Below are 24909 nucleotides of genomic sequence, written 5' to 3' on the forward strand. Positions count from 1 at the left end.
AACTCAAATTAATTCTATTTCACAATTGTCACAAAGAAAGCCCCAACAGGAGACCAGCAACACTATGTAGATTTTTAAAAAAAATAATCCCATCTGACAGAATTTGGTCATGAAAAACTCTTACATGTAGTTATTACTCAGAGAGAGATTCAGTCCCCAGGGAAGTTCAGAACGTGTGGCAGTAAGGGACAAATCCGCAGCTACAGGAGCTGCAGGCGGGAACTGACCTGGAAGTTCTGTCATCTTTCAACCACTTGAACTTAGCAGTTCAATGAGTGCGCTTTTGTTATGGAGAAATTATAGTCATTATTCACTTAAAGCGAACCAGAATATAAAGAGGCCAGAATCACTCTGGATCACAATCTATGCCTTCATGAACCAGAAAGGGCTTGATGCAGATCTGTGAGCAACTTCTGAGAAACAACCCTTAGAACTTCGTGTTAGCCCAGGGAAACCCTAAACCTCCTTTTTGGAACTTTTATCATTGATTTGTTAAGACTCTCTAACAAAACTCTTGGTTTCTACACTGAAAACAACCAGGTCCAAGGCTGTAACCACTATGGTTTAGTACTAAACCATACCATGAGTGAGTACTCATGAATATACACCATTAACCCGTCCTAGAGTAACTCAAACTACCACATGAAAGGCTTCCCAATGGAACAACAGCTCATTCTAGCCCAATTCAGAAAAAATACTGAAGTTTAACATAAGGAGTCAACCATTCGTCTCATACTGAAGTAGCAACTACTGTTCACGCAAAAGTCTTAAAGAAAAAAAAAATTAATATGCTCTTAGTTGAAATTACTGCAACTCTTTGACAGGCTTTACACTACATACTAATGCTAAACAAAATAATGCCAGTGGATAAGAAAATGTTAGCACCTGATTAAAACTTTAAAGGTGACTTGTCAAAGACCAACAGATAAAATATTCTGGTGCCCAGACATTAGGTCCCTGAATCCAGGTGGCTCTCTTTCTAACCAGTCTCTTGAAAAGCTATGATTGGAAGCTGTCAGCATAAAACTTTGCTTTTGAATATGTGATAACATTTGGAATGTGAACAAGTACTTGGTCCTTCAATACAAAATATACAAGCATGCTAAACAAGAAGAAAATGCTTCTCAGGATCCCCTTAAAAATAGACTAACTTCTCCTAATAGAGACGTTCTTATTATACTCAAGTATACATGGGCTAAAATTCTACATATAACCAGGCAAGTCTCAGTTTTGAAAATAAGAAGGTAAATGAAATGTCAGTAAGTCTATTTTTTTTTTTTTGCTGCTGTATCTTTTAAAAAAGCAAAATCAACTCACATTTAAGCACCAACTCCATGCAAGTAACCTGAACGGTTCAGTCTTTTTGTCATGTATGAGGCCTTTGGTTCTCCAACTACATGGGATCTGTGTTGTTAGCTTAAAAAATACAGAATTGGCCTTTCAAAAAAAAATAATAATCTACAGCAACCAATAAATAGTCTCAAACAACCCTGCTGACTGCAGCTGCCTTCTGAAGGCTGGGAAAAGGAGGTGGAGAGAGAGCAGAGAGAGGCAGGGAAGAGGGACGCTGCAGCTAGCTAGAGAGCAAGGAACACGCCCCCATCATGTCCTCCTTGCTCTGTCAGAAGGCGGGTTGTTGTCAGTCTCCTCATCATGCTGCCTTAGAAACGATTTAAAAAAGGAGGCAGGAAGACTAACAACTAAAAAATGCCAGCTCCTTGAAAGGAGGGGCCAGGGTCCCTGGGATCTCCTCCCTCCCCTTCCTCCCAGGATCTTTCCGTAGATCTAAAGGGGTGCAGGGCACAATAGGGGACCAGGGGTTTGCCCAGGATATTTTGTGTGCACCAACGGCAGAGCACGCAGGAAACGGCTCGTTGTTATCTTTCCCTTTCTGTTTCAATCAAGAGCACTCCAGAGCAGCAACCCCCTACCCACTCAGCTTCAGCCCCAAGCAGCTGCTCTTCCTCCTTCTAGCACCCCCCTCCATGCCATTCTGCCCCTTTCCCTCCAATTCAAACTCCCCCTTCTGCACCCAATGGAAAACAAATGCGCAACGCCACTGGCTGAACCTGAACTCAACTTCCCTTCCCAGGGCAACTTTCCTTTTGGCTGAAGGGGGCCGAATAATGCCTACCAAAGCCTCCCCATTCTCCTCCCGATACTAATGTGGAAAGAGCAAAGCTCGAGACCCTTCATCCTCCCTGGGTCCCCCTTAAAACAAATCAGAGAGAGCCCTAACTCCTTCCAAGGATAACTTTGCTTCATAAGCTCTTCATAACCCTCTTTCTCTCCACCAGAAGCAGCCACCAGTAAAACTGTCCCTTATCTACTCTCCTCACCCCAACCCTGCTTCCCCCACCCCTTCCAAGCCCCAGGATTGGCCTAGGAAAAGGTGGATCAATAATGAAATGACGGAGAAAAGAAGGGCGGGAGGGAGCTAGGGCTAGAGACTGCGTGCTCTCAGGCACAGTGGGTGGGGTAGGAGAGCAGCAGCTGCTTCCCCTGGGAGGATGCTGCCCAAGTCCCCCACAAACACCTCCCCTCACGGGGGCCCCCTTCCCCAGAGCTGGAGGGGAAAGCCTGCCTCCTCTCCAGGGGAAATGGTGGAGAGCTGCTCTTCTCTGAGCCTGAGGGACAGTGGACTATTTTCCCCCCGCAAAGATGCCACTAACCCTTCATTCTAAAGGAGGGAAAGGGTGGAGTGAAGGTAGTGTAAGCCCCTGCTACCCGTAGGCTAGAAACTGCAGCTCTGTAAGATGGGGGGAAACAGACTGCTGTACGAAGAGATCACCGTTATCTTCAGAGGGAAAGGAGGCAAAGGGAGAAAGGTGGAGAGGAAAGTAGCTTTTTCCCGGTGGGGTGGGGCGGGATGACGGGAGGACCTCTCTGCTGTGGGTGGGGGGGGGGGCGCGGGGTGGAGGTGAGGGAAGGGGGAGTGGCTGCTGGTGTAGGAACCTGGCCCGGGGACCGGGCGAGGGTTCACCAGGTCTTCGGAAGCAAGGTGCTGGAAGGGACACCGAACCCCAAGGGTGGGAGAAGAACGTGGCTTTGGATGAGGCCATCACCCGAGAGATGCCCGAGAGGAAAACTGCCCCAGGAGTAAAACATCTGCCCAGAGAGGGAGGCGGGGATGTGGCGGGATCAAGTCTCTAGGAAGGGAGGGAGGGAGGAATCTTGCTCGGATGAGGTAATCTGTGAAAGGGAGGAGGGGTTCAGTCCCGGGATGGGAAACCCGGGAGGGGGGTCTGTGCCAAAGGATTTGGGGAAGGGTCAGGGCAAGGAGGGTCGGGGGCAAAGGCCCTCGGCCAGATGGGTCCGAACCCCGGGGTGGGGGAGCCTTGGGGTCTGCACCCCGGTATGGGGGACCCGAGATGGGAGGGCCGTCTGCCCCGGGTCAGGGACCCAGGGATGGTCCCCGAATTGGGATGCTCCACAATCCCGGATGGGGGAGGGGAGGGGGGATCCGCAGAGGGTCGAGACCCCGGACCTGGGGGGTTCCTCGCCCCCTTACCTCTCCGCTGCCGCCTCCCCCGCCGCTCTCCCCAAACACGGCCCGGAACCGGCGCAGGTTGGTGCCGATGGCGGCCGAGACCTGCAGCGCCGCGTCGAAGCCCGGGCCCACCCGGAGCAGGGCCGGCCCGGAGGAGGCTGAGGACGATGACGAAGACGAAGACGAGGCGGACGACGAGGAGGCTGCTGAGGCGGCGGCCGCTCCCCCTGGAACCCCGGCCCCGCCGCTTCCCGCCGCCGCCGCCGCGGCCGCCACAGCCGGGGGGGAGGGGGGCGCCCCGGGGCCGCCGCCGCCGACCGGAGGCCCGGGGGGAAGCAGCAGGGCCGGGACGCGTTGCCGCGGGGCGCCCCCTAGGCCCCGGCGCCCCCCGCCGCCGCCACCCCCGGTGGTCCCGGGTCGGGCGGGGAAGCGCCACCGACAGCTGTGCGCCATGTTCGCCCCGTGAAGTGAAGCAGCGAGAGGGAGAGGCGACAACACAGGGGGGCGGGGAGGCCGAGGGGGGGCCGCGGGCCCCGGAACCTGCCTGGGCCGCCCGGCGCCGCCCGGCCGCCAGCAGGCCGCCGCCGCTATGCCGAGCGCCGGGCCGCGCCAGCCGGCCCAGCGAGCTGTATAGCGGGCTCAGGCACGCCCTGCCGACGCCGGGCCGCCGCTATGCCATCCCGAGGCCCGGGCCGCAGCCTGCCGCCCGCCCTCTCGCCCCGCAACCTGGATAACTGCGTGCCCCGCCCTCCGGGAGCGGCAGACTCGGGAGAAGGCGGGGGGAAGGAAGCCCAGGAGCCCGACGCGGAGCGCGGGTTCCGGGGAGAGGGGGAGGGGCGAGGGCTACGGGGTGGATGGAGGCGGAGGGAGCCACACTGCCCGCAGCCTCGAGAGCCGAGAGGCCGATTACACACGTTCCCGGGATGCGCTGGGAATCGAACCGCCCGCGAGAGCCGCTTCCAGTCTAACGCGGCTGCCGGGCCGGGGAAGAGTGCGCCTTCTCCGCCTCGAGGCACGGATGCGAGATGGGTTAGCCCGGATTTAACACTTCTAGAATAAAAGAGCCCTTATTGTGCTACAGGCAAGACGGAATTGTTGCCCAGTTTACTCTATGCAAAATAGGAAGGCCCTCAATGAATGCGCTTTAAAAAATAAAAAAATTTTTAAAAGAGCCCCTCCCATTTTCATGCTGGAGCTCTCTGCAAAATGCGTACACCGAGTGGTTCGGGCTCTCGCCACCTCCTCTTCCTACTGTGCACTCGGGGATGGGGAACGTCTGGTTTGGGTGCCCTTCTGCACAGAGTTGGACTGTTTCTCCCGCCCGGGCACTGGGGCCCCGGCGTGCTCCGCTAACGAGGCGGCGTTACAACGAAGCTGAAACTGGGTGGCTAACGGGGCCTGGAGGGAAGAGGCGGGCAAAAGCGCCCCCGCCCCTTCTTCCTCCGTTCTCTGCCTGCCGCTGCATGCAAAGCAGACCCTAATATATGCACGCGGAGGGAGGGGGGCTCGCGAGCACGTTTCTGATTAAGAGAGGGGGAGGAGAAGAGCGTTGGGCATTATGATACACTGGGTGGAAAGGGGCCCGCCGGCGGCGAGCTCTATGCGCGGGGTTAGTGGGCAGAGGGGGGAGGGGGAAGGAGGAGGGTTAGGGCGGGGGATGCATATCCACCCCGTTTACTTTATTGCGGGAAAGAAGGGAGGGCGCCTCAAGCTAGGCGTTAGAAGCCTGCGAGGATGGGAAAGCACAGAAGGGAGGGAGGGGTTTGTACTGGGAGAACTTGCGTTGGCTGAGGCTGGGGGATCGATACACAGCCTGCAGGCCCCGGGGCAGCCTCCATCCCCACCCCCCAAACCCCCGGCCGAGGTGGAGTTCGCTGGAAGGTCACGCAGCCTTCCTGGACTCCCGCACCCGTACGGCGCCCGGCCAGTAATATAACAGCCTGGGGCGGTGAATTTGGGGAGGAGGGGGAGGGTCGTGGTGAGCAGGTTGCAATCAGCTCTGGCCCTCTGGAGGGTGCTCTGCACGCCTCCAGAGAAGGTCCACGGCCTCCTGGTGCTGAAAACGTACGTCCCTCCACCCGCGAAACGTTTGTGCTGAGCGAACGATGGGGTGGGGGCCTAGAGGAGCGGAGAAAGGGAGGAGACACAGGCAAGCTTCAACTCCCCCAACTCGTCCCGGATCGATCGTGGTTCCAACCGCGCAGGATGGAGCCCAGATGGTTTGCAAAGCGCACACACACAGAGCGCACACACAGAACCAGATTCCGTTGTTACATCGCGTGGTTTACTAGGTGCAAAAAGGGTGGGAGCAGGGGAAGGGTCTCTTAAACGGCAGCCCCAGGACTCTGCGAAGGACATAGACACCCCATTGTGGACGGTTTCTCCATTGCAATATATTTAGCGTTAGGCGCTGGGGGTTTTGCTTCAGTGTCGCTGCTCTGATCAGTTACAGATTGGCGACCACGTGGATTCCCGCAAGCATCCTGATTTGTTCCCCCTCTCACTCTCTCTCGCTTATTTTTCTTTTGTATTTGCCGCCCCCCCTTCTTTAATATGCATAACGGTCTATAGAGGTAATAGGCAGGGGACTGAGTGACAGGCTTTACAAAACTGTGTCAACAGGATTTCTTCCCGTCCTCCACCCCTGAGAATACATAAACCTGCTGGGTTCTGAGTAACCTCTTCATTTCAAACATACTTCTTAGGGCACAGGTGGGAGGTCTGCAGGTTCAGTGGGGACAGCAGGAAGGAAGAATGTCCCTGAAGATTGTGTTAAGTCCTCAGACTCAAGCCTCCAAGTAGAAAACTTGATAAAATCATCTGATTTGTCTCTTTGCCTCCTGACTAGTCCAAAAGGAGCACGAGCAAGTCAGAATTTGGTTTGTTGTTGGAGCTCTTAAGGCAGAAACAATAACATCTGTCGAGTGCTTTCTGTGAGCCTGAGTACTTTATGCACTTTCAGTTCTCACCAACCCTCCGAGATGATTCTGATTTGATGAATGGGGAAACTGGTGTATTGTCCAAAATCACAAGGCTAGTAAGTAAGTGCAAAACTAAATCTCACTGGGGTCTAACCATACTGCTGATTCCCCGAGAGACATACTATGCTACCTCACACTCATTAGGATGACTATTATTATTTTTTAAATGGAAAACAAATGTTGGTGAAGATGTGGAGAAATTGGAACCTTTGTGCACTGTAAGCAGGAATATAAAATGGTGCCACCATTGTGGAAAACAGTATGGTGGTTCCTTGGAAAAAAAGAATTACTCCAGCAATTCCACTTCTGGGTATATACCCCCCTAAAACTTGAAACCACAGTCTTGAGGAAGTATTTGTATACCCATGTTCATGGCAGCATTATTCACAATAGCCAAAACATGGACACAAACCCAGTATTCATCAACTAATGAATGGATTACCAAAATGTGGTATGCTCATACAATAGAATATTATTTGGCCTTAAAAAAGAAAGGGAGTTCTGAAATATGTTACAAGATGGATGAATCTTGAGGACATTATGCTAAATAAAATCAATCAATCATAAAAAGATAAATATTGTGATTCCATTTATATGGGGCTTCCCAGGTGGCTTCCCTGATAGCTCAGTTGGTACAGAATCTGCCTGCAATGCAGGAGACCCGGGTTTGATTCCTGGGTTGGGAAGATCCACTAGAGAAGGTTCGGGTACACCGAGTGGTGGAGTGGCTACCCACTCCAGTATTCTTGAGCTTCCCTGGTGACTCAGCTGGTAAAGAATCTGCCTGCAATGTGGAAGACCTGGGTTCAATACCCTGGAGAAGGGAAAGACTACCCACTCCAGTATTCTGGCCTGGAGAATTCCATGGACTGTATAGTCCATGGGGTTACAAAGAATGAGAAACTTTCACTTCACTCCCAGGTGGCACTAGTGGTAAAGAACATGCCTGCCAGTGTAGGAGACATAGGAGATATGGGTTTGATCCCTGATCAGGAAGATCCCCTGGAAAAGGACATGGCAACCCATTCCAGTATTCTTGCCTGGAGAATCCCATGGACAGAGGAGTCTGATGGGCTACAGTCCATAGGGTTGCACAGAGTCAGACACAACTGAAGTGACAGCACACACACTTATATGAGATACTTAGGGTAGTCAAAAACGTAAAGACAAAGTAGAATGGTTGCCAGAGGATGGAGTGAGAGGAAAATGGTGTGTTATTGTTTAATTGGTAGAGTTTCAGATTTATAATATGGAACGAGTTACGGTGATGGATGTGGTAATAGCTGCACACCAATGTGACTGTATATACATATATATATATATATATATTTTTTTTTTTTTTTTTGCTGTACCAGGTCTTAGTTGTGGCACACAGGATCTTAGTTGCAGCATGTGGAATCTAGTTCCCTGCCCAGGATCAAACCCAGGCCCCCTGCATTGGGAGCACAGAATCTTAGCCACTGGACCACCAGGGAAGTCCCAACAATGTGAATGTATTTTTTAAAAGAAGACATTCTATGCCTTACTCATAAGTTACTGTAAACTGCATGTGCTTTATTATTTTTTATTTTAAATTTTAATTCAGTTTATTTTTCTTGAATACCTAATATATACATATGGTTACAAATTTAAAGAAGTTTTCACTCTACTCTTAACTTCCCTCCACTTCCCTCCCACAGTCATACCTTATCCTTTCTTAGTGGCAACTAAGGTTATCAATCTCTTGTATATTCTTCAAAAGATAGTCTATACCTATACAAGCAAATACATATAGACGTTTTTCCACAAATGAAAGACTATCAAACCCATTTCCTGGATCCTGCTTAGAAATCTTAGAAATCATTCTGATCAGTAGACAGCATTTCCTTATTCTTGAAGGGGGCTGTGTGGAATAGATGAAGCATAATTTATTTAACTAGTTCTCTGTTAGTGTACACAAGTTATTTCCAAACTTTCAAACAATCCTGCAGTGTACAACCTTGAACATATCTTATTTTGCAAATGTGTAACTATGTCTGTAGTATAATTTCTAGAAGTGGAATTGCTAGGTCAAAAGGTATGTACACTTATAATTTTGATAAATGTTGCCACATTGTCCCCTGTAAAGACTGAGTTGCCCCCTTGTTAAGATTGTACTAATTCATACTCCCAGGGTTCCCAGGTTGCTCTAGAGGTAAAGAACTCACCTGCTAAGGCAGTAGTCTTAAGAGACATGGGTTCAATCCCTGGGTTGAAAGATCCTCTAGAGGAGAGCATGGCAACCCACTCCAGTGTTCTTGCCTGGAGAATCCCATGGACAGAGGATACTGGCAGGTTGCAGTCCATGGTGTCCCGAAGAGTCGGACATGACTCAATCAACTTAGCACACATGTAATTCTTACTCCTACCACTCTAATGGCAGAAAGTGAAGAGTAACTAAAGAGCCTCTTGATGAGGATGAAAGAGGAGAGTGAAAAACCTGGCTTTAAACTCAACATTCAAAAAACAAAGAACATGGCATCCAGTTCCGTGGCAAATGGATGGGAGAAAAGGAGAAACAGTGGCAAATTTTATTTTCTTGAGCTCCAAAATCACTGCAGATGGTGATTGCAGACATGAAATTAAAAGACGCTTGCTCCTTGGAAGAAAAGTCACCACAAACCTAGATGGCAGATTAAAAAGGAGACACATTACTTTGCTGACAAAGGTCATTATAGTCAAAGCTATAGTTTTTCCAGTACTCATGTATGGATATGAGAGTTGGACCATAAAGAAGGCTGAGCACCAAAGAATTGATGCTTTCAAATTGTGGTGCTAGAGAAGACTCTTGAGAGTCCCTTGGACAATGAGGAGATCAAACAAGTCAGTCTTAAAAGAAAATCAACCTGGAATATTCATTGGAAGAACTGGTGCTGAAACTGAAGCTCCAATGCTTTGGCCACATGATGCTAAGAGCCGACTAATTGGAAAAGACCCTGATACTGGGAAAGACTGAAGGCAGGAGGAGAAGGCGGGCAATAGAAAGTGACGTGGTAGGATGGCATCACCGATTCAATGGACATGAATTTAAGCAAACTCTGGGAGACAGTGAAGGACAGGGAAGCCTGGCTTACTGCAGTCCATGAGGTCACAAACAGACATGACTGAGCGACTGAACAACAACAATCGTATGCTCAGATTCAGTAGTTGTAGTTATGTGATCTTGAACCGGGCACCTAGGCTCATGATGCCTCAATTTCCTAATCTGCAAAATAAGAATATCAATGAAGACTGAATGACCTAATCCAAGTAAAGTGTATTCTCTCTCATTCAGATAGAAACACTTTCTTAGTCACTGGTGAATATACCTCCTCTCAGATAAGCAATTTCCTTTCTCCAAACAGGTCCCCAATGGAAAACATTGTGTTAGTTGTCCCCAAAGTCCTGGAACTAAGAAAAGAATGGTAGCTGGGTCATTCAGACTTGCCCATAGGAAGACTTGATCATCACTGAATGGCGGACAGTTCAGAATCCTTAGATGTTGCTTTCTTTGGTGAAGGAAGGGCCAAGTCCATTACTCTTCTATGGGTTGTCATTCCCTCCCCAGGGAATCTTCTGGACTCAGGGATAGAACTCAGGTCTCCTGCATTGCGGGCAGATTCTTTACAGTCTGAGCCACCAGGGGAGCCTTCTGTGAAGGCGCCTATGCATTAAGGAGGCAGTGATTACATTTCGCTACTGCCCCTTTCATGAATTTCCATTCCAGAAAAAGTAAGTATAGCTGCATCTATGACTAAAAGGACTTTAAATAATTGCCCCAGCATGAGCAGCTAGCTTTCTGTAAAGGATTAGGCTGTAGTCTTGGCCAAAGGCAAAGACTGGATAATTCGGGAGCCTTGAGCTCTTTGGGAACAGGCACTGCATATTGCTTTGCTTTGTATCCCCTATGCTGAGTAGTGTCTATATCAGCTCAGTTAATGTTTGTGGAATAAATGACCCTTCCCAGCTTCACTCTTGGACCTTGGGATTTATACCCAAAGTGTTTTATTTTGTCAGAGTTGCATGTCCTGGATTTTTATAAAAATACGTTTTATTTAAAATCAGCTACATTGTCTCCATCTGAAATTGTACAAAGTGAGTATCAAAGTGTGCATCTCTCAAAGAGAGAAAGATGATAGGAATAATTCCTATTTGATAATTACCACTTCACCCTGTTGAACCTTGAAGGAAATGTTGCACTAAAGCGTTTCCTTTCCCTTTCTTCCTGGTCACCTCTAACTTGTACTCTTATATAGTACTCTTCTGGCCACTTTGACCAGCTGATGAGAACTGACTCAATGGAAAAGACCCTGATGCTGGGAATGATTAAAGGCAAAAGAAGGGAGGTGGCAGAGGATGAGATGGCTAGATAGCATTACTGACTCAGTGAACATGAATTCGAGCAAACTCGGGGAGACAGTGGAGGACAGAGGAACCTGGCGTGCTGCAGTCCCTGGGATTGCAAAGAGTGGGACAAGACCTGGCAACTGAACAACAACAACAAAGTCGTCTTCTGATTGGTTTCTTTCTTTCTTTCTTTTTTTCTGATTGGTTTCTTACCTTCAACCTCTGTGCGCATCTTTATTCAATGAGCATGTACTGAACATCTACTTTGTACCAGGTATTATGTTAGATCTGGAGGTACAAAGATGCTATGTTACAAAAATTCCACAGAAACTTGAAAAGGAAAGAGGCCTTTGAGAAACAAGGCTTCAGTATTGCCCACACATTAGGTACATGAGGCAGTGTCAAAAAATGACTGGCCAGGGAATTACCTGGCGGTCCAGTGGTTAGGACTCCACGCTTTCACTGCTGAGGGCCCAGGTTCAATCCTTGGTTGGGGAAATAAGATCCCACAACCCATGAGGCATGGCCATAAAAAAAAAATGACTGGTAAGATCATATTAAGGAGTTTGGAATTTATTCTAGAAAGATTAGGGGGAAATGGATAGATTTTAAACAGGGACTGATATGATGGAATTTGTGCCACATCACTTGGCAACTGGGTGTAAGGAAGCAGGCTGATCTTGAAACTAGAGGTAGAAGATGAAGTGATGATATTTCTGACCTCTTCCCATGGCTTCAGACTCATTTGTCCACACGTAGTAGTCCAGATGAAGCGTGCCTAGGTAGTGAACATAACAGGAATGAGCACAGCTTCTGGAGCTACTTAGCAGATAGAATGACTTTTGGTGTCCATTTTGATCTAGAGGATGAAAAAGGGGTTTGTCTCAGGTTGTCAGCTGGGTCAATCCAGCAGGTGGTGATACCACCAACTAAGATAAGGACAACAGGAGGAGGAAGGTATTTTTGCTTGCAGATGATGAGCTTGGTTTTATTTATTTATTTTTAAAATAAGTTTATTTACTTTTATTTTGGGTTGTGCTGGGTCTTTGTTGCTGTGTGGGCTTTTCTCTCATTGCAGTGAGGAGGGGGCTACTCTTCTTTGTAGCTCACAGGCTTAGTTGCTCCGCAGCAAGTGGGATCCTCCCAGGTCAGGGATTGAACCCCTGTCTGCTACATTGGCGGGTGGATTCTTTACCACTGAGCCACCAGAGAAGCTTGGTTTTAGAACAGTGGAGTTTGATATCCTGTGAGATCTGCAGGTGGAGTTGTCTAATAGGCAGTTGGAATCGTAGACTAGAGCTCAGGAGAAAAATCTAAACATACAGATCTGGGACTTGGAAGTATGAAGAGGGTTGCTGAAACTATGGGCAGGAATGAGACCACACAGAAGGGTGTGTGTGGCACACAGAGGCAGATGGGTCAAGAATCGAATCAGAAGAAACCTATCTTCCTATTGGGTAAGCTAACAAAGAGTAGCCAGTGGAACGAGACTGAGAAAGGACGCTCAGGGTGGGACTTCTCTAGAGGTGCAGTGGTTGACTCCATGCTTCCACTACAGAGGGAACTAAGATCCCACATGTTGTACAGCAGAGCCAAAATATATATATATATATATATATAATAATTCAAAATGAAATATATTAAAAAAAAGAATGATCTGTGAGTAAAAGAGGGCAAGAGGGAAGCCAAGGGAGAAGGAGCTTCAAACAGAGGAGCTATAAACAATGTCAAACGTAGCAGAGGGGTCCAAAAGCAAAAGGACTGAAGAGTGTTCCTTACGGTGCCAGGGAAGTCACAGGTGAGCCCAAGGAAGATGAGAGTCTGGAGTCGGACTGTGTTTGGTCGAAGAGAACAGGGAGAGGGCAAGAAGCTGGTGGAGGCAACTTTGGAGAGGCTCAGCCATAAAGGGAAAGAGGATTTTAGCTGGATCCCCTTAACACCTGGTTAAGAGTTTATTTCTTTTTTAGCTATTATTATGGTTATTATAAAAGTAACATACACATGGTAAAATTTTTCAAACAATAGGAAAGAGTATAAAATAAGAAGTGTAAATATCCTTTCCTTTCCTCAGAAAGGAATCACCCTTTTAAGTTTGTCTATTACTTCAGAATATAAACAAATATATATTTATTCATTTATCTGTATGGATGTACACACGGACACACTCACATTCTTTTTTACTCAATGTGATTGATTATACCATACAAACTATGTACTATGCTTATCCCTTAATCTTTTTCACTTAACCATACGTCCTGGAAGCCTTTCTGTATCTTTCCAACCTTATCTCCCACTCTAGTTCACTCTGCTCCTGCTGCTCTGACCTCCTTGCAGTTCCTGGAACACACCGGCACACCCACACCTTAAGGCTTCTGCACTGGCTGTTCCCTCTGCCTGGAATGTTCTTCCCTCAGATATCCTCTTGGCTCACTTGCTCACTTCCTCAGACCTCTACTTAAATGTCACCTTCTCAGAGAGGCTACCACTGTCATTCATGATACCTTACCCTATTTTGTGTTTCTTCACAGCACTTGTATCTCCGGACTTGTTTCACATCAGTCTCCCCCACAAGGACATGCACTCTGTGAAGGGAGGGACCTGGTCCACTTCACTGCTCTGTATCCACAGCCTAGAACAATGAAAAGTCACTCAGTCATGTCCGACTCTTTGTGACCCCATGGACTGTATGTAGCCCGCCAGGCTCCTCTGTCCATGGGATTTCCCAGGCAAGAATACTGGAGTGGGTTGGCATTTCCTTCTCTAGGGGATCTTGCTGACCCAGGGATTGAACCTGCGTCTCCATGTAGGCAGATTCTTTATCGTCTGAGCCACCAGGGAAGCCCATGCCTAGAACAGTACCTGACCTATATGTACTCAATAAAATAGGAAAAGGCATATACACCTGGCATAGTATCATATTATGGATAACAACATAGTGATTAAGAGTGCAAGCTCAGGATTTCCCTGGTGGTCCAGTGGCTAAGACTCCACTCTCCCAATGTAGAGGGTCAGGGTTCGGTTCCTGGTCAGGGAACTAGATCCCACATGCCCCCAACTAAGACCGGGGCATCCAAATAAATTTTAAAATAAATAAATATTTTGTTTTTTAAAAAAGAGTACAAGCTCAAACAATTTGGGTTCTAATCTTTATTTCTCAGTAGGTGGGTACCCTTGGATAAGTGAAAATATTCCCTCCTTGTAAAACAGGGCCATACTAGTGCCTAACTTCCTGGATTGTTGTGAGGTTTAATGTGTGAAAATATGGAACATGCTTAGAACAGTAATGGCATGTAGCAATTTTTTTTTTTTTGGCCACACTACTTGGCTTGTGGGATCTTAGTTCCCCGACCAGGGAATTGAACCTGGGTCCCAGCAATGAAAGTGCCGAGTCCTAACCATTGAACCACCAGGAAGTTCCCAGCAAATTGCTAATAATTTTGTTCACTGCTATAATTGTTAGTAATATTCTGCTGCTGCTGCTAAGTCGCTTCAGTTGTGTCCGACTCTGTGCGACCCCATAGACAGCAGCCCACCAGGCTCCCCCGTGCCTGGGATTCTCCAGGCAAGAACACTGGAGTGGGTTGCCATTTCCTTCTCCAATGCATGAAATGAAAAGTGAAAGTGAAGTCGCTCAGTCGTGCCCGACTCTTAGCAGCCCCGTGGACTGCAGCCTACCAGGCTCCTTCATCCATGGGATTTTCCAGGCAAGAGTACTGGAGTGGGGTACCATCACCTTCTCCAGTAATATTCTAGAAAGATAAAATATTAATAGTAGCTGCAACCTCAGTGAGCTCCTCTTCTTATCTTTCTTCCATTCTTCCAGCCTGTCTTCACATCTTCTTCATGGCTGCTTCCTCTGTCCTTCACCCGTTAGACGCTGGTGTCTCCTGAGTGCTTTTTGTTTCTCACATTCTCTTAGAGTGAACTCATGGTTGTAACTACTACCCCGGCGGGAGAGCACCCGAACTGCTACCCCAAACCGCACTGCTCCCCGAGGCCTAACTCTGGCATCCAGACTGCTTTGAGTATTTCCATTCTAATTACTTGTTAGGTTGGATGACTCACTGAAGTGTGGGTTCCTCAAGGGCAGGAATAGTTTCTTGGTTATCTTTGTCTCCGCTTCTCTAAGGGAGGTGCTCTTGGTAGGGACTGTTTGTAGGTGCTCAGACTCTGGTGGAAAGAAACAGACAACAAACAAGTCACCATCGTACAAGTCACCATCGTAAGTCAACTGGTGACAAGTGCTGTGTAAGTAGGATGAAGAGGGTGGAGAACCGGGAGAGACTAAGGTGCAATTGTGTATGAAGGCTGGCCAGTGGAGACCTTTGGGTTAAGGGGCTATTTATTTGAACAGTGTGCTGAGGAAGTGAGAGGGTAAACTAAATGATGTCTGTGGGAAGAGTGTTCTGAGTATAAACTGAAAAATGCAGATGGCCTGAGGTGGAGTGGGTTTGGGACAACAAAGAGGCCACTGTGGCTGGAGTAAGGTCAATGACAGGAACAGTGGGAGAAATGAGTTGTGCCAAGTAATGGGCGAGGGGGTGCTTCAGATCCCACAGAGAATTAAAGTGAGATGATGTGCTACTGGAGGGTTCTTCACAGTAGACTGACCAAATAGTCAATTTATACTTGAAAGGATCACTTTGGTTGTTGGTGTAAGAATAGACAATAGAGAGGCAAGGGTGAAGGTGGGGAGGTCTGCTGGCAGGTGACTGCTGCGGTCCAAGTGAGAGGTGATGGAGTCTTGGCCTTGGGAGGTAATGTGGAGGTGATGAGAAATGAGCAGACTCCAGATATATTTTGAAGCTAGAGTAAGGGTTTGAGGGGGGCTTCCCAGGTGACACTAGTGGTAAAGAACCTACCTGCCAATGCAAGAGATATAAGAAATTTGGGTTCAGTCCCTGGGTCAGGAAGGTCCCTTGGGAAGGCGTGGCATCCTACTCCAGTATTCTTGCCTGGAGAATCCCATGAACAGAGGAGCCTGGCAGACCACAGTCCATAGGGCTTCAAAGAGTAAGACACAACTAAAGCAACTTAGCATGTACACAGGATTTCTTGATGTATTAAATATAGGGAGTGAGAGAAAGAGGAGAAACAAGGATGAATAGATAAATAAATGAATAAGCGAATTATATATATATATATTCATTATAGAGTGATACACTGCAAGGGCTGCCTAGGTCAGAAAATAAAGAAAGGAGAAATGCTAGGAGAATTAACAGAAGAAAGAGGATTCAAGATACAGTCACATACTTCCATTCACTTAAGAAGTGTAAAGAAAGATAGGTCAATAAGTTGAGAATGATTAAAGGGAAAGTATTTTTTCTTGTTGTTTTTTGTTTTTAAGATCTGTAGCTTGAGGAGTAGTATCAATGAAAAGGGAAAGAAAAACTGCTTAATGAAGATGCTGCCAAGTTTCTGAAAAGATCACCTACATTCATAGCCTCACTTCCTTCCTATCTTCCACATACTCTACAAACACTATCATCTGCCCACTCACCACCTGCATTGAAACCACTGCCATCATAAACTCCCATGACCTTCTAGTTGCTAAAACTCATGGAGACTTTGTAGTTCTTGTTGTACCTGGTCTTTTGCAGCATTGCTGAACTTCTGGAAGCTCGCTTCCTCTCACACTCTCCTTCTGCTTTTCCTCCTACTTCTCTAACCTTGCTATCTCAAATCCCTTCGGTGGCTTCTTTTCTCTGTCCACCCCTAAATGGTGACGTTTCTCAGAGTTATGTTCTCATTATTCAAATAATGAACTCTTTTCATTATTTCATTCATTTATTCAAATACTGAATGCTGACTACATACCTGGCGCAAGTTGTAGGTGCTGGGGGTATAGCAATAAACAAAAGCTGCAGAATCATCTGCCTTCAACTTCTGGAGCTTACTCAGTCTTCCTAAGCAATCTCATCTCATTAGCCAGGCCCCAGTCCCCCCACCCTGTGCTTGTCACTTCCAAATTTACATCTCCAGCACTAATCACTCTTTTTAATTTCAGACACACAGAACCAACACTTGGTCAGGCATCTTCACTTGTATGTCCTTAAACTAAATTCCTGTTTACCCCAAAGTATGCCTCTTTCTGTATAGCCTCCACTAATTACACCACTGTGCACTCCCAATTGCTCATTTCTCTTCAGGATAACTGCAATTAGTTCCCAGTCTAATCACCCTCTGATAGAAGACTGATCTTTCTTAAATGCAAATCTGACCATATTACTTCCATCCTTAGAATACTTTAATAATTCTTATCATCTTCATGATCCTTTGTTATTTGGTCTAACTTTCCCCTCACCCCTTGCCTCCAGCACATCTATTCCTTTTGTTCCTGTCTTATGGACTTTAAATTCTCTCCTACGATCACGCTTTGGTGCATGTTATTCCCTCTGTCTAAAAAGTCCTTGTTTCCCCTTTCGGTATCTAACTTCTAGAGCCATCTCAGGTGCCATGCTCTCCACCCTAGCCTTCTTCAACCTCTCTTGTGTACGCAACCATAGCATAATATGCAGACTTCTATCACTGATCTTTACATGGTGTATCATAATTGTGTGATCTGTAATTGTTTATTTTGCTACCGCTTCCCTTTGAGCTCTTTGAAGGTAGGAAGTGTGTCTTTTATTTTCGGTATCTCAAGCACTTAATGACAAGAGTGTAATACATGTTTGTTGAACAAATAAATGAAACAACTGAAAATGGGGAATGGGTGGGTCTCTTCAGCTGAAGCGTGGAAAGGCAGAGCATCAAGCGCAAAGGTAGAAGGATCGTTTCGGACAGAATGTTTTAAATGTTCTCCTCCAGGAGGAGAAAGGAGGGAAGAGTATAATTAGAAATAGATCAGCTGAAGAGGGGGAGGAAACTGAAGGCGTCTGTGCTAGATAGTTTCTATTTTTTTCTGAATGTAGTAGATAAGTCATTCCTCTTTTCTTGAAGACTTGCGTGTGAACAGAGGTGCATAACAGTTTCTTTGAATCTCAACTTGCATACCTACCAAACACTGGATTCTCTTCTCTATCCCATAAACCTAACCTCTTGTGAAGTTGTAAGAGCCAAGGGGATCACGTAATATAAAAGTCTTTGAGGTCTTTAGGTAAGTCAGTGGACCTACTGAGTCTCACTTAAATGACTTTAAATCCATGCAGTTGAACGCTGCTAAATTCCAAAACCCTTCTCATTTTATCATCTTTTAATATCTTCTGTGTATTATCAAGGCTGAAGTTCCTAGTATTAAAAACATTTTGCTTGTCTCCAGAACTACTTTGAAAAAATTCACTAGACTTAACATTACCATATAATTTTTATTTTTTTAACTACAGGCAGAAAGAGGGTAAAACTGAACAATGTTATCCTCCCACTGAGATGTCTATCTTTTCTTGAGACATGCTTAAAACCTAACTAAATGGTCTGAAATTGGTTTAGGATTCCTTTCAGTCACCAATGCTAACCCATCTTAACACACAAGACTAGAATTCAGTTGGTCTAAATAAGAACAAATTTTATCCGTAGATGGGATGGAAACTTTAGGTGAGGATTAAGGTCATGGCCAAGGTACAAGAGGAGGAAGTCTGAGTTAATTATAACCTAGGTTCTTCAGTCTTAATTCTAGGAAGCTGTCCCTTAGCTAGATGGACAACTTGTTGATTGAGGGATATTCTCAGAGGAGCTGGAAGCTACCAATTCCTGAATTCTGAGATCAATTTCCACAATTGAAGATGTTAGCACTGAAAGACTAGAATTTATTGTCACTTGAAGAAGCCTTTTGAGTCACAAACATTTGGTTATTTTCTCTCCAGCAATCATGACTGTCCTGGAAGATGTCCCAAAGGTAATTTTTTTTCAAGGCAGGTTGAGTAAGGCTGTTTTGATATGTTTTTTACTCTATAGTACAATGCAAGCATTATGCTTAATTTATTCCTAGACTTAAAAAAATACCCACTGTATATCTTTTGGTAGATAATTAAGGTAAAAAACCAAACAAGCAAAAGCATGAGAACACAGCCATCACTGCACAAGGCAAAGACGTCATAACCTGTGACACAACAATGTAAGCCTGCTTTAAAAGCTGCATTTATTAATATCTCTAATGGGTGCAGTTATATATCAAGTTTAAAAACTGGAAATTTATTTTGAAACATTATGGGTAGAGACCTGTAGTTAAAGGATCACTGGTTAATTTGACTTTTAAAATAATTAGGATTAGCATTTAGCATTTTCTCTTTAGCCCTATTCTCTTCTCGGAGTTCTGTCTAGTGACATCTAGAAAATCCTATTGCTTAAGACCCAGGAAAAATTATGGGACTCTAAAACAAATGATACATTATGAATCATTACTTGTTCCTGCTGAAGTTGAAGTGTCTAGTGAAACTCACATAGTGCCTCACGTAACTCATGAGTTAGAGTTCAGATGTAAGTTTGTGAATAAACACATAAAAAGCAAACCATCCCCCTCTCCCATTCCTGCCCTCACAGTGCAATAACCGGTTTAAATATCCGAGCATAGAGAGGATGTAGTTAAGAGTTAGAAAACCAGGAATCAGGTCCTGCATTCCAGTTCTCTAACCCTGATTCACTCATCTCTGGCCAACGGTTCCACTTCATTTCATTCTACACTGAAAAGTGAGGAGAGCAAAATTTTGTTTAAAAACTTCTAAGCTAAGGGGCTTCTGCCAACTTGCATAAGGCCTTTGCCTTAGCTGAGGCCGGCAAATAAGGAAAACATGCAGCGATAGATGCCATTTTAAGAGAAAAGAAAGAGTTTTGCTGCTGATGTGTCCTTTATGGAGGCCTTCCCATAGACTGCTTTGAGAGCCTTGCTTCTCAGTCTTCAGAGGCAGCTTTCTTCTGGGATGGGTTGATGGGGGGCCAGATGGTGATGGTGGAGTAAACAAACTCCAGGGTCTCAAATCCAGGGCCATTTGGCTCGAGTGTTTACCTTCAGTGCAGTGGGGTGAAATTTGGAGCCTCCAGTGAAGTGGAAATTAGTTTCCCTCATGTAGCAGTAACGTGGCTATCATGCAATAAGGCATCCTTCTACTAGAAATATTCAATATTCAGATGAAATCATAACAGGATTCAAAGTAAGGCAATGATGATCAAAACATCACTGCTGATAATATTTACTTGGCTAACATTACTTTAAAAACAAAAACAAAAATCCTGGGCTTATATGGCTTTCTTTCTATGCCTCCACCTGAAAGGTCATTAGAAATGGTAACCATTTTTCTACCATCACGTTGGAATTCACCGTTATCTCAGAACTATATCTATTCACTTGTTCTATTAACTTCCTTACCCTCTTGAGACCTAAAGTGAGATGACGTCAAGGTAAAAATGTAAGTGATCCTTAGGGGAAACAATAGCCATTTTAACGAGGCTGTAATTCAAAAAGCATCCAACAGTGTTTTAATTGCTTTTGGACTTGACAACACTGGAATGTATTACAACTTCAAGGCTCTAAACTTTTTTACTTTGTGCCATGAGTTCAACATATAATTCCTATAAAAATCCTTTCATGGTCTGCGTGTGTAAATCCTATCAGGAAGAGTATGGTGCTACAAACTTAGGTATGATGTGCTTCTTTCAGCTCTATGAAGGACATAAATCCTGAAAGGCAGGCGTGGCAGAGAAAGAGGGAGTTAAGATGATCAATGCCGAAGGAGTTTCTAGGATTTTCAGATTTCAGGCTAGGTCTTCTGTAAAGGAGCTTCTGCTGCCACACTCTCACTCTTCCCTCCGAGGCCTTATGAGAAGGCAGCCCTGGGTTAAATTAACCTTGCTTGGTAGTGAAGGTCTGCTAATCAGAGGTCCAAACCTCTGAGGTTCAGAGTTAGAGGTTGAGATGCAGGAGTGACTCAGCTGGCATCAGCTTTGTAGCAGTCTGAGCCTGCAGGCTTTCAGGAAATGAGTCCCCCAGGCCTGCATCTCCCTCTGTGGCAAACTGCCACTAAACTCTGCTGTTTATCAACCTAGCACCAAACACAGTAAGTTAGAGTTTGCTGATTTACTGTTTGAAAACCTATGATATACAAGCCAGATAGACAATGTGATAGACTAGGATTACAAAGCTGAATTAGACACTGTACCTTCCTTAAAAAGCTTATAGTTTAGCAATGGGAATAACAAATGTTAAATGTGTCATTAGGGTACAATGCTGTGTGCTGTTAAGAGGCCCAATAGGAGGACAAAGGGAAGCAGTTTACAAAAATCAGAAAAGACTTCTCGAAGTACAACAGAGATATACAGGTAGAAAGAGGATAAAGGCAGAGGGAATAGAATTTATAAAGGTACATATTCATTAATGGATAAATTAAATTATTCATCACATCTGTATTGAGTGACTATGTACTTGAAACTTGGGATGTATCAGTGAACAAAATAGATTTTTAAAAATTTCTGGCCTTTTGGGGTTTGCATTTATTTTAGCCAGGTAAATCAATAAACATAACAAACCAGTAAATCATGTGGAATGTTAGAAGTTGAAATTTTTGGAAAAAGGCAGGGCAGGAGAGGGGTATTTGGAGGGAGGTTTCTGGCAATTGTAATTAGGATGTTTGGGGAAGCTCACACTGAAAATACTGAGTGAGGCGAGGAAGCCAGCCCCGGGAGTACCTTGAGGGAGAGCATTTCAAGCTAAGTAATCAGTAGTGCTAAGGCAGGAGTTGCCTGGTATGTTTAAAGCGCAAGGGGGCCAGTGGAGCAGCATGAGAAAGAAGGTGGAGGGAGGTGAAAGCCAGATCTTGTTGGGCCTTGTAGCCTACTGTAAGCCTACTCAGATTTAGCTTTGAATCTGAGCAAGGCAGGAACCACTGAAGTATTCTGAGCAGAGGAGTGACATAATCTGACTTACCTTTTGATAAGATCACTTTGCCTGAAGTAAAGAATGGACCACAGACAGGAATCTTGGAAGTGGGAGGCCATGTATAAGGGCATTTCAGCAGTCCCCGTGAGAGGACAGCACTTTGGTGTTAGCAGTTGAGGTTGTAAGAGACAGACATATTTTGAAGGTAGAACCAATAGGACTTCTTGAAGGATTGATGTGGAACATCAAAGACAGGAATCAGGGATGACTCCAAAGGTCTTTAGCCTTGGCAACCTGAAGGACAGAGCTGCCATCAGCTAAGAGGGAGAAAACTGTGGAGCTGGTTTGGGGTGGGAATGGGGAAGAAAATCAGGAGTTCAGTTTGGATATATTGAGTGTCTATTAAACACCCAAGTGGAGGTGGAGAGGCATATAAGCCTAGAGTTCAGAGGAGAGGTATAGGCTAGAGCTATAAATTGGAGAGTTGTCAGTTAATGTGTCAAACCCTAAGCCTAGATGAGATCTCCCTTTAAGGGAAGTTTTTAATGGAATGATGGCGGGGAGGGGTGGGCGTGCACAGGGAGAACTGAGCCTGATGTTTGGAATAGTTCAAAGGAAAGGAGACCAGAAAAGGAACTGGAAAAGTGAGCAAAAAGCAAGGAAGGAGGAAGGCCAAAAGAAAGCTCTGGAAGTCTATCAGAGAGTGCATCAAGCAGGAGGAAATAGCTGAGGCCAATTTTACTGAAAGATCAAATGAAGTGAGGATTGAGAAGTGACCCATTTAATGTGTCAGAGCTGTTTCAGTGGAGGAGTAGGAATAAGTGCTGGATTGGAATGGGTTGAAGGGAGAAAAGGATTTGGAGATATTGAATACTGATAACTTTTGAGGTGTTTTGCTGCAAAGAGGGGCTAATTTTGTAAAAAAAAAAAAAAATGGGTTAGATAATATATATATACACTCTTAGGAATAACAGAATAGGGGGAGAAACTAATGATGTAGGAAAAGGGCAGAAATGATAGCAGCACAGACCTTGAATAGAGGGACTGGCTTTAAAAAGGAGCATAATCTAGGCAAGGTAGAGAATACTTATGAGTGCAGATAGCGCTATGTGAGATGATGCTGTGGGTCAATGGAAGTTCTCCAATTGTTTCGGTTTTCTTAGTGAAGTAGCAAGCCAGGTCATCAGCTGACACAAATCGCAGCCCAGAGAAACAGTGTGGTTGTCTGGTAGCACTAAGCGCCTTCTTAAGGTTTTGATCATGAATATAGTGAGGCTAGCCACCTTGGCTGTTTCCTCCAGCTGCACTCAGCTACACGGGCGCAAGTACAGACTAAGACTAAGCGGATTTGGCCAAGGATGTGGTTTTGGCAAATGAATACAACAAAATGAGAGGCAAGGCAGTTCAGGGTTTAAGACAGAGATCCTGAAAAGACTATGGAATATAAATAAACTGGGTAAGGAAGGAAAAGAGGGCATCAAGTGTGAGGGAGGTGTCAATTTATTGATGGTCATGGTGACTCCAAATTAATAGTTGGGCTATTAGAGGGAATGGGCTGGAAAGATAAGTAACAGGTGATCAGAGAAAAGGATGTGTGAAACTGGAACTATGGACTGGTTGAATTTCTTGGTAATGACAGGAATGAGTGCCCAAGGCAGGTGAAGACATAACTGTTGGACTTTTTAAGGGAACTGAGGATAGTTTGTTGGAAGCATCAGTTATGTCAAACTTTAGCATGCATCAAAAATTACAGAGAGCCAGTTGAAACAGATTGCCAGATCCCACACCTAGGTTCTAGGTAGGGCCTGAGAATTTTAAATTTCTATGTTTCCTTTCTCTGAAAACTACTGATCCATGTGTATGTTGAAATTACCCAGAATTAAGACAGAAATAGTCTTGTAGAGTGACATACAGTCAGGAGAAAAAAAATTACCAAGAAATATAGAGCGGCCTGGTGAGTGGTAGAAAACCATGACAATCAGGGGCAATGGGTACATAATCTGAAAATTAAAGCTTCGAGCCTTATGGGGACTGGTTAGAAACTGTGGCTGAAACCCTGATTGGTAGCTCAATGAGATTAAAGCAAGGCTAAGGCATATTGTCAAGGCTAAAGGCCTGGCATGTATTTTATCAGTATTTTAATAGTATCAGGGCCTTTCATTTGGCAAACAGGCCTGGTAAGGGAATCTCTGGTGGAAGTGCTATTGTATTCATCTGAAAAGTGATCATGGTCATACCCAATTATATTTCAGTAGAAATGAAAACCACACTAATTAGGAAATATTAAGTCTCACAAAACTAGGTATCACTTTACATAAGATTAAGTAGCCTGACATCTAATGGGATAAAAAAGCTTAACAGTTTGATAGCAGGGCAAAGGACTGAGGATGTACAACACAGAATGGAACTGTGATTCAACGGAGGAAGTATGTAAGGAGTAAAGGAGGGGCAGAGACTACGTGGGATCACCCCTGGAGCCCAACTGTGGTCCCATTGATTATGGGATCCTAGCCAAATCACCAAGTGTTTCTGATGCTTAGTTCCTGACTTCTTAAGTAGATCTACCATTTATGCCACATGTCTCAGAGGAAAGCTGAGGGCTAAATGAGATAGTGCTATACAAATATGATATGTTCCCCACTATCTCTGGTCTCACTTCACTATCTCTGTAATTGGAGTCAGCTGTACTGTGCTCAGAACCTCAAATGCACCAGATCTTCTCTCATTCACTAGTTTTGCAAGACTGTTTTACCTGCTCAGTATACTTGTTCCATTTTTCTTGGTTCTTACTTTTCTGGTTTACTTTAGATATTAGGTCCTCTGACAGCCTCCCTTTCTTTGGGACTCTGGGTTGAACTCTTCCATTCACACCTTGCACTTTCTTCATTACAGAACACCACACGTTACCCCAACTTAGAGGATAACTTAGAGTAACCAGACCAAGCTCTGTGAAACAGTCAACAGTCTTGTTCATGAATGTTTCGACCATTCAGCATACCTGCATTTAGGAGGTGCACCATAAATATCTGAAGTACACTGAAGTTGCCAACGGCAAAAACCTGACACAAAAAACTTCAGTCAAAGACAGCCTGAACGGTTCTGTGCTACGAGGCAAGACATTTGGGGTTTAGGAGGTCAAAATCAACAGGCCTGCAGAAATGGCTGCTTCATGGAGTCCACTGCTATTTTAACACAAGAGAATGCTGTACATACACTGTTAGCCACCACACACCAGAGGTATGCCAGATGGCAAAGGAGGAGGAAGTAGTAGTGAAGTGAGTAGTAAATAT

General features: G+C 45.3%; 1 protein-coding gene and 1 long non-coding RNA gene across 8 annotated transcripts in view; both read right to left on the reverse strand.

Annotated features, from left to right (window-relative positions):
• KMT2A (lysine methyltransferase 2A) overlaps nt 1-3965 on the reverse strand; it is a 77933-nt gene extending 73968 nt beyond the window's left edge. For 4 of the 7 annotated variants that reach the window (XM_070384134.1, XM_070384135.1, XM_070384139.1 and 1 more), the window contains exons 1-2: nt 3512-3965; nt 1318-1416 (exon numbers count right to left, since the gene is read on the reverse strand). In XM_070384134.1, the coding sequence (XP_070240235.1) occupies nt 1318-1416; nt 3512-3943 (531 nt within the window). In that variant the 5' untranslated portion in view covers nt 3944-3965. The remainder of the gene's footprint in view (nt 1-1317; nt 1417-3511) is intronic. The other 3 variants (XM_070384137.1, XM_070384136.1, XM_070384140.1) reach the window with 2 other exon arrangements.
• A 4180-nt stretch (nt 3966-8145) lies between these two features.
• On the reverse strand, nt 8146-15667 carry LOC138991016 (uncharacterized). Its single transcript, XR_011467062.1, has 3 exons — nt 14881-15667; nt 13322-13444; nt 8146-9112 (listed from the first exon to the last, which is right to left on the reverse strand). It is a non-coding gene; the product is annotated as an uncharacterized lncRNA (long non-coding RNA).
• Between the last annotated feature and the right edge of the window lie 9242 nt (nt 15668-24909).

Source organism: Bos mutus, chromosome 15 (assembly GCF_027580195.1).
Source record: "Bos mutus isolate GX-2022 chromosome 15, NWIPB_WYAK_1.1, whole genome shotgun sequence".
NCBI lineage: Eukaryota > Metazoa > Chordata > Mammalia > Artiodactyla > Bovidae > Bos > Bos mutus.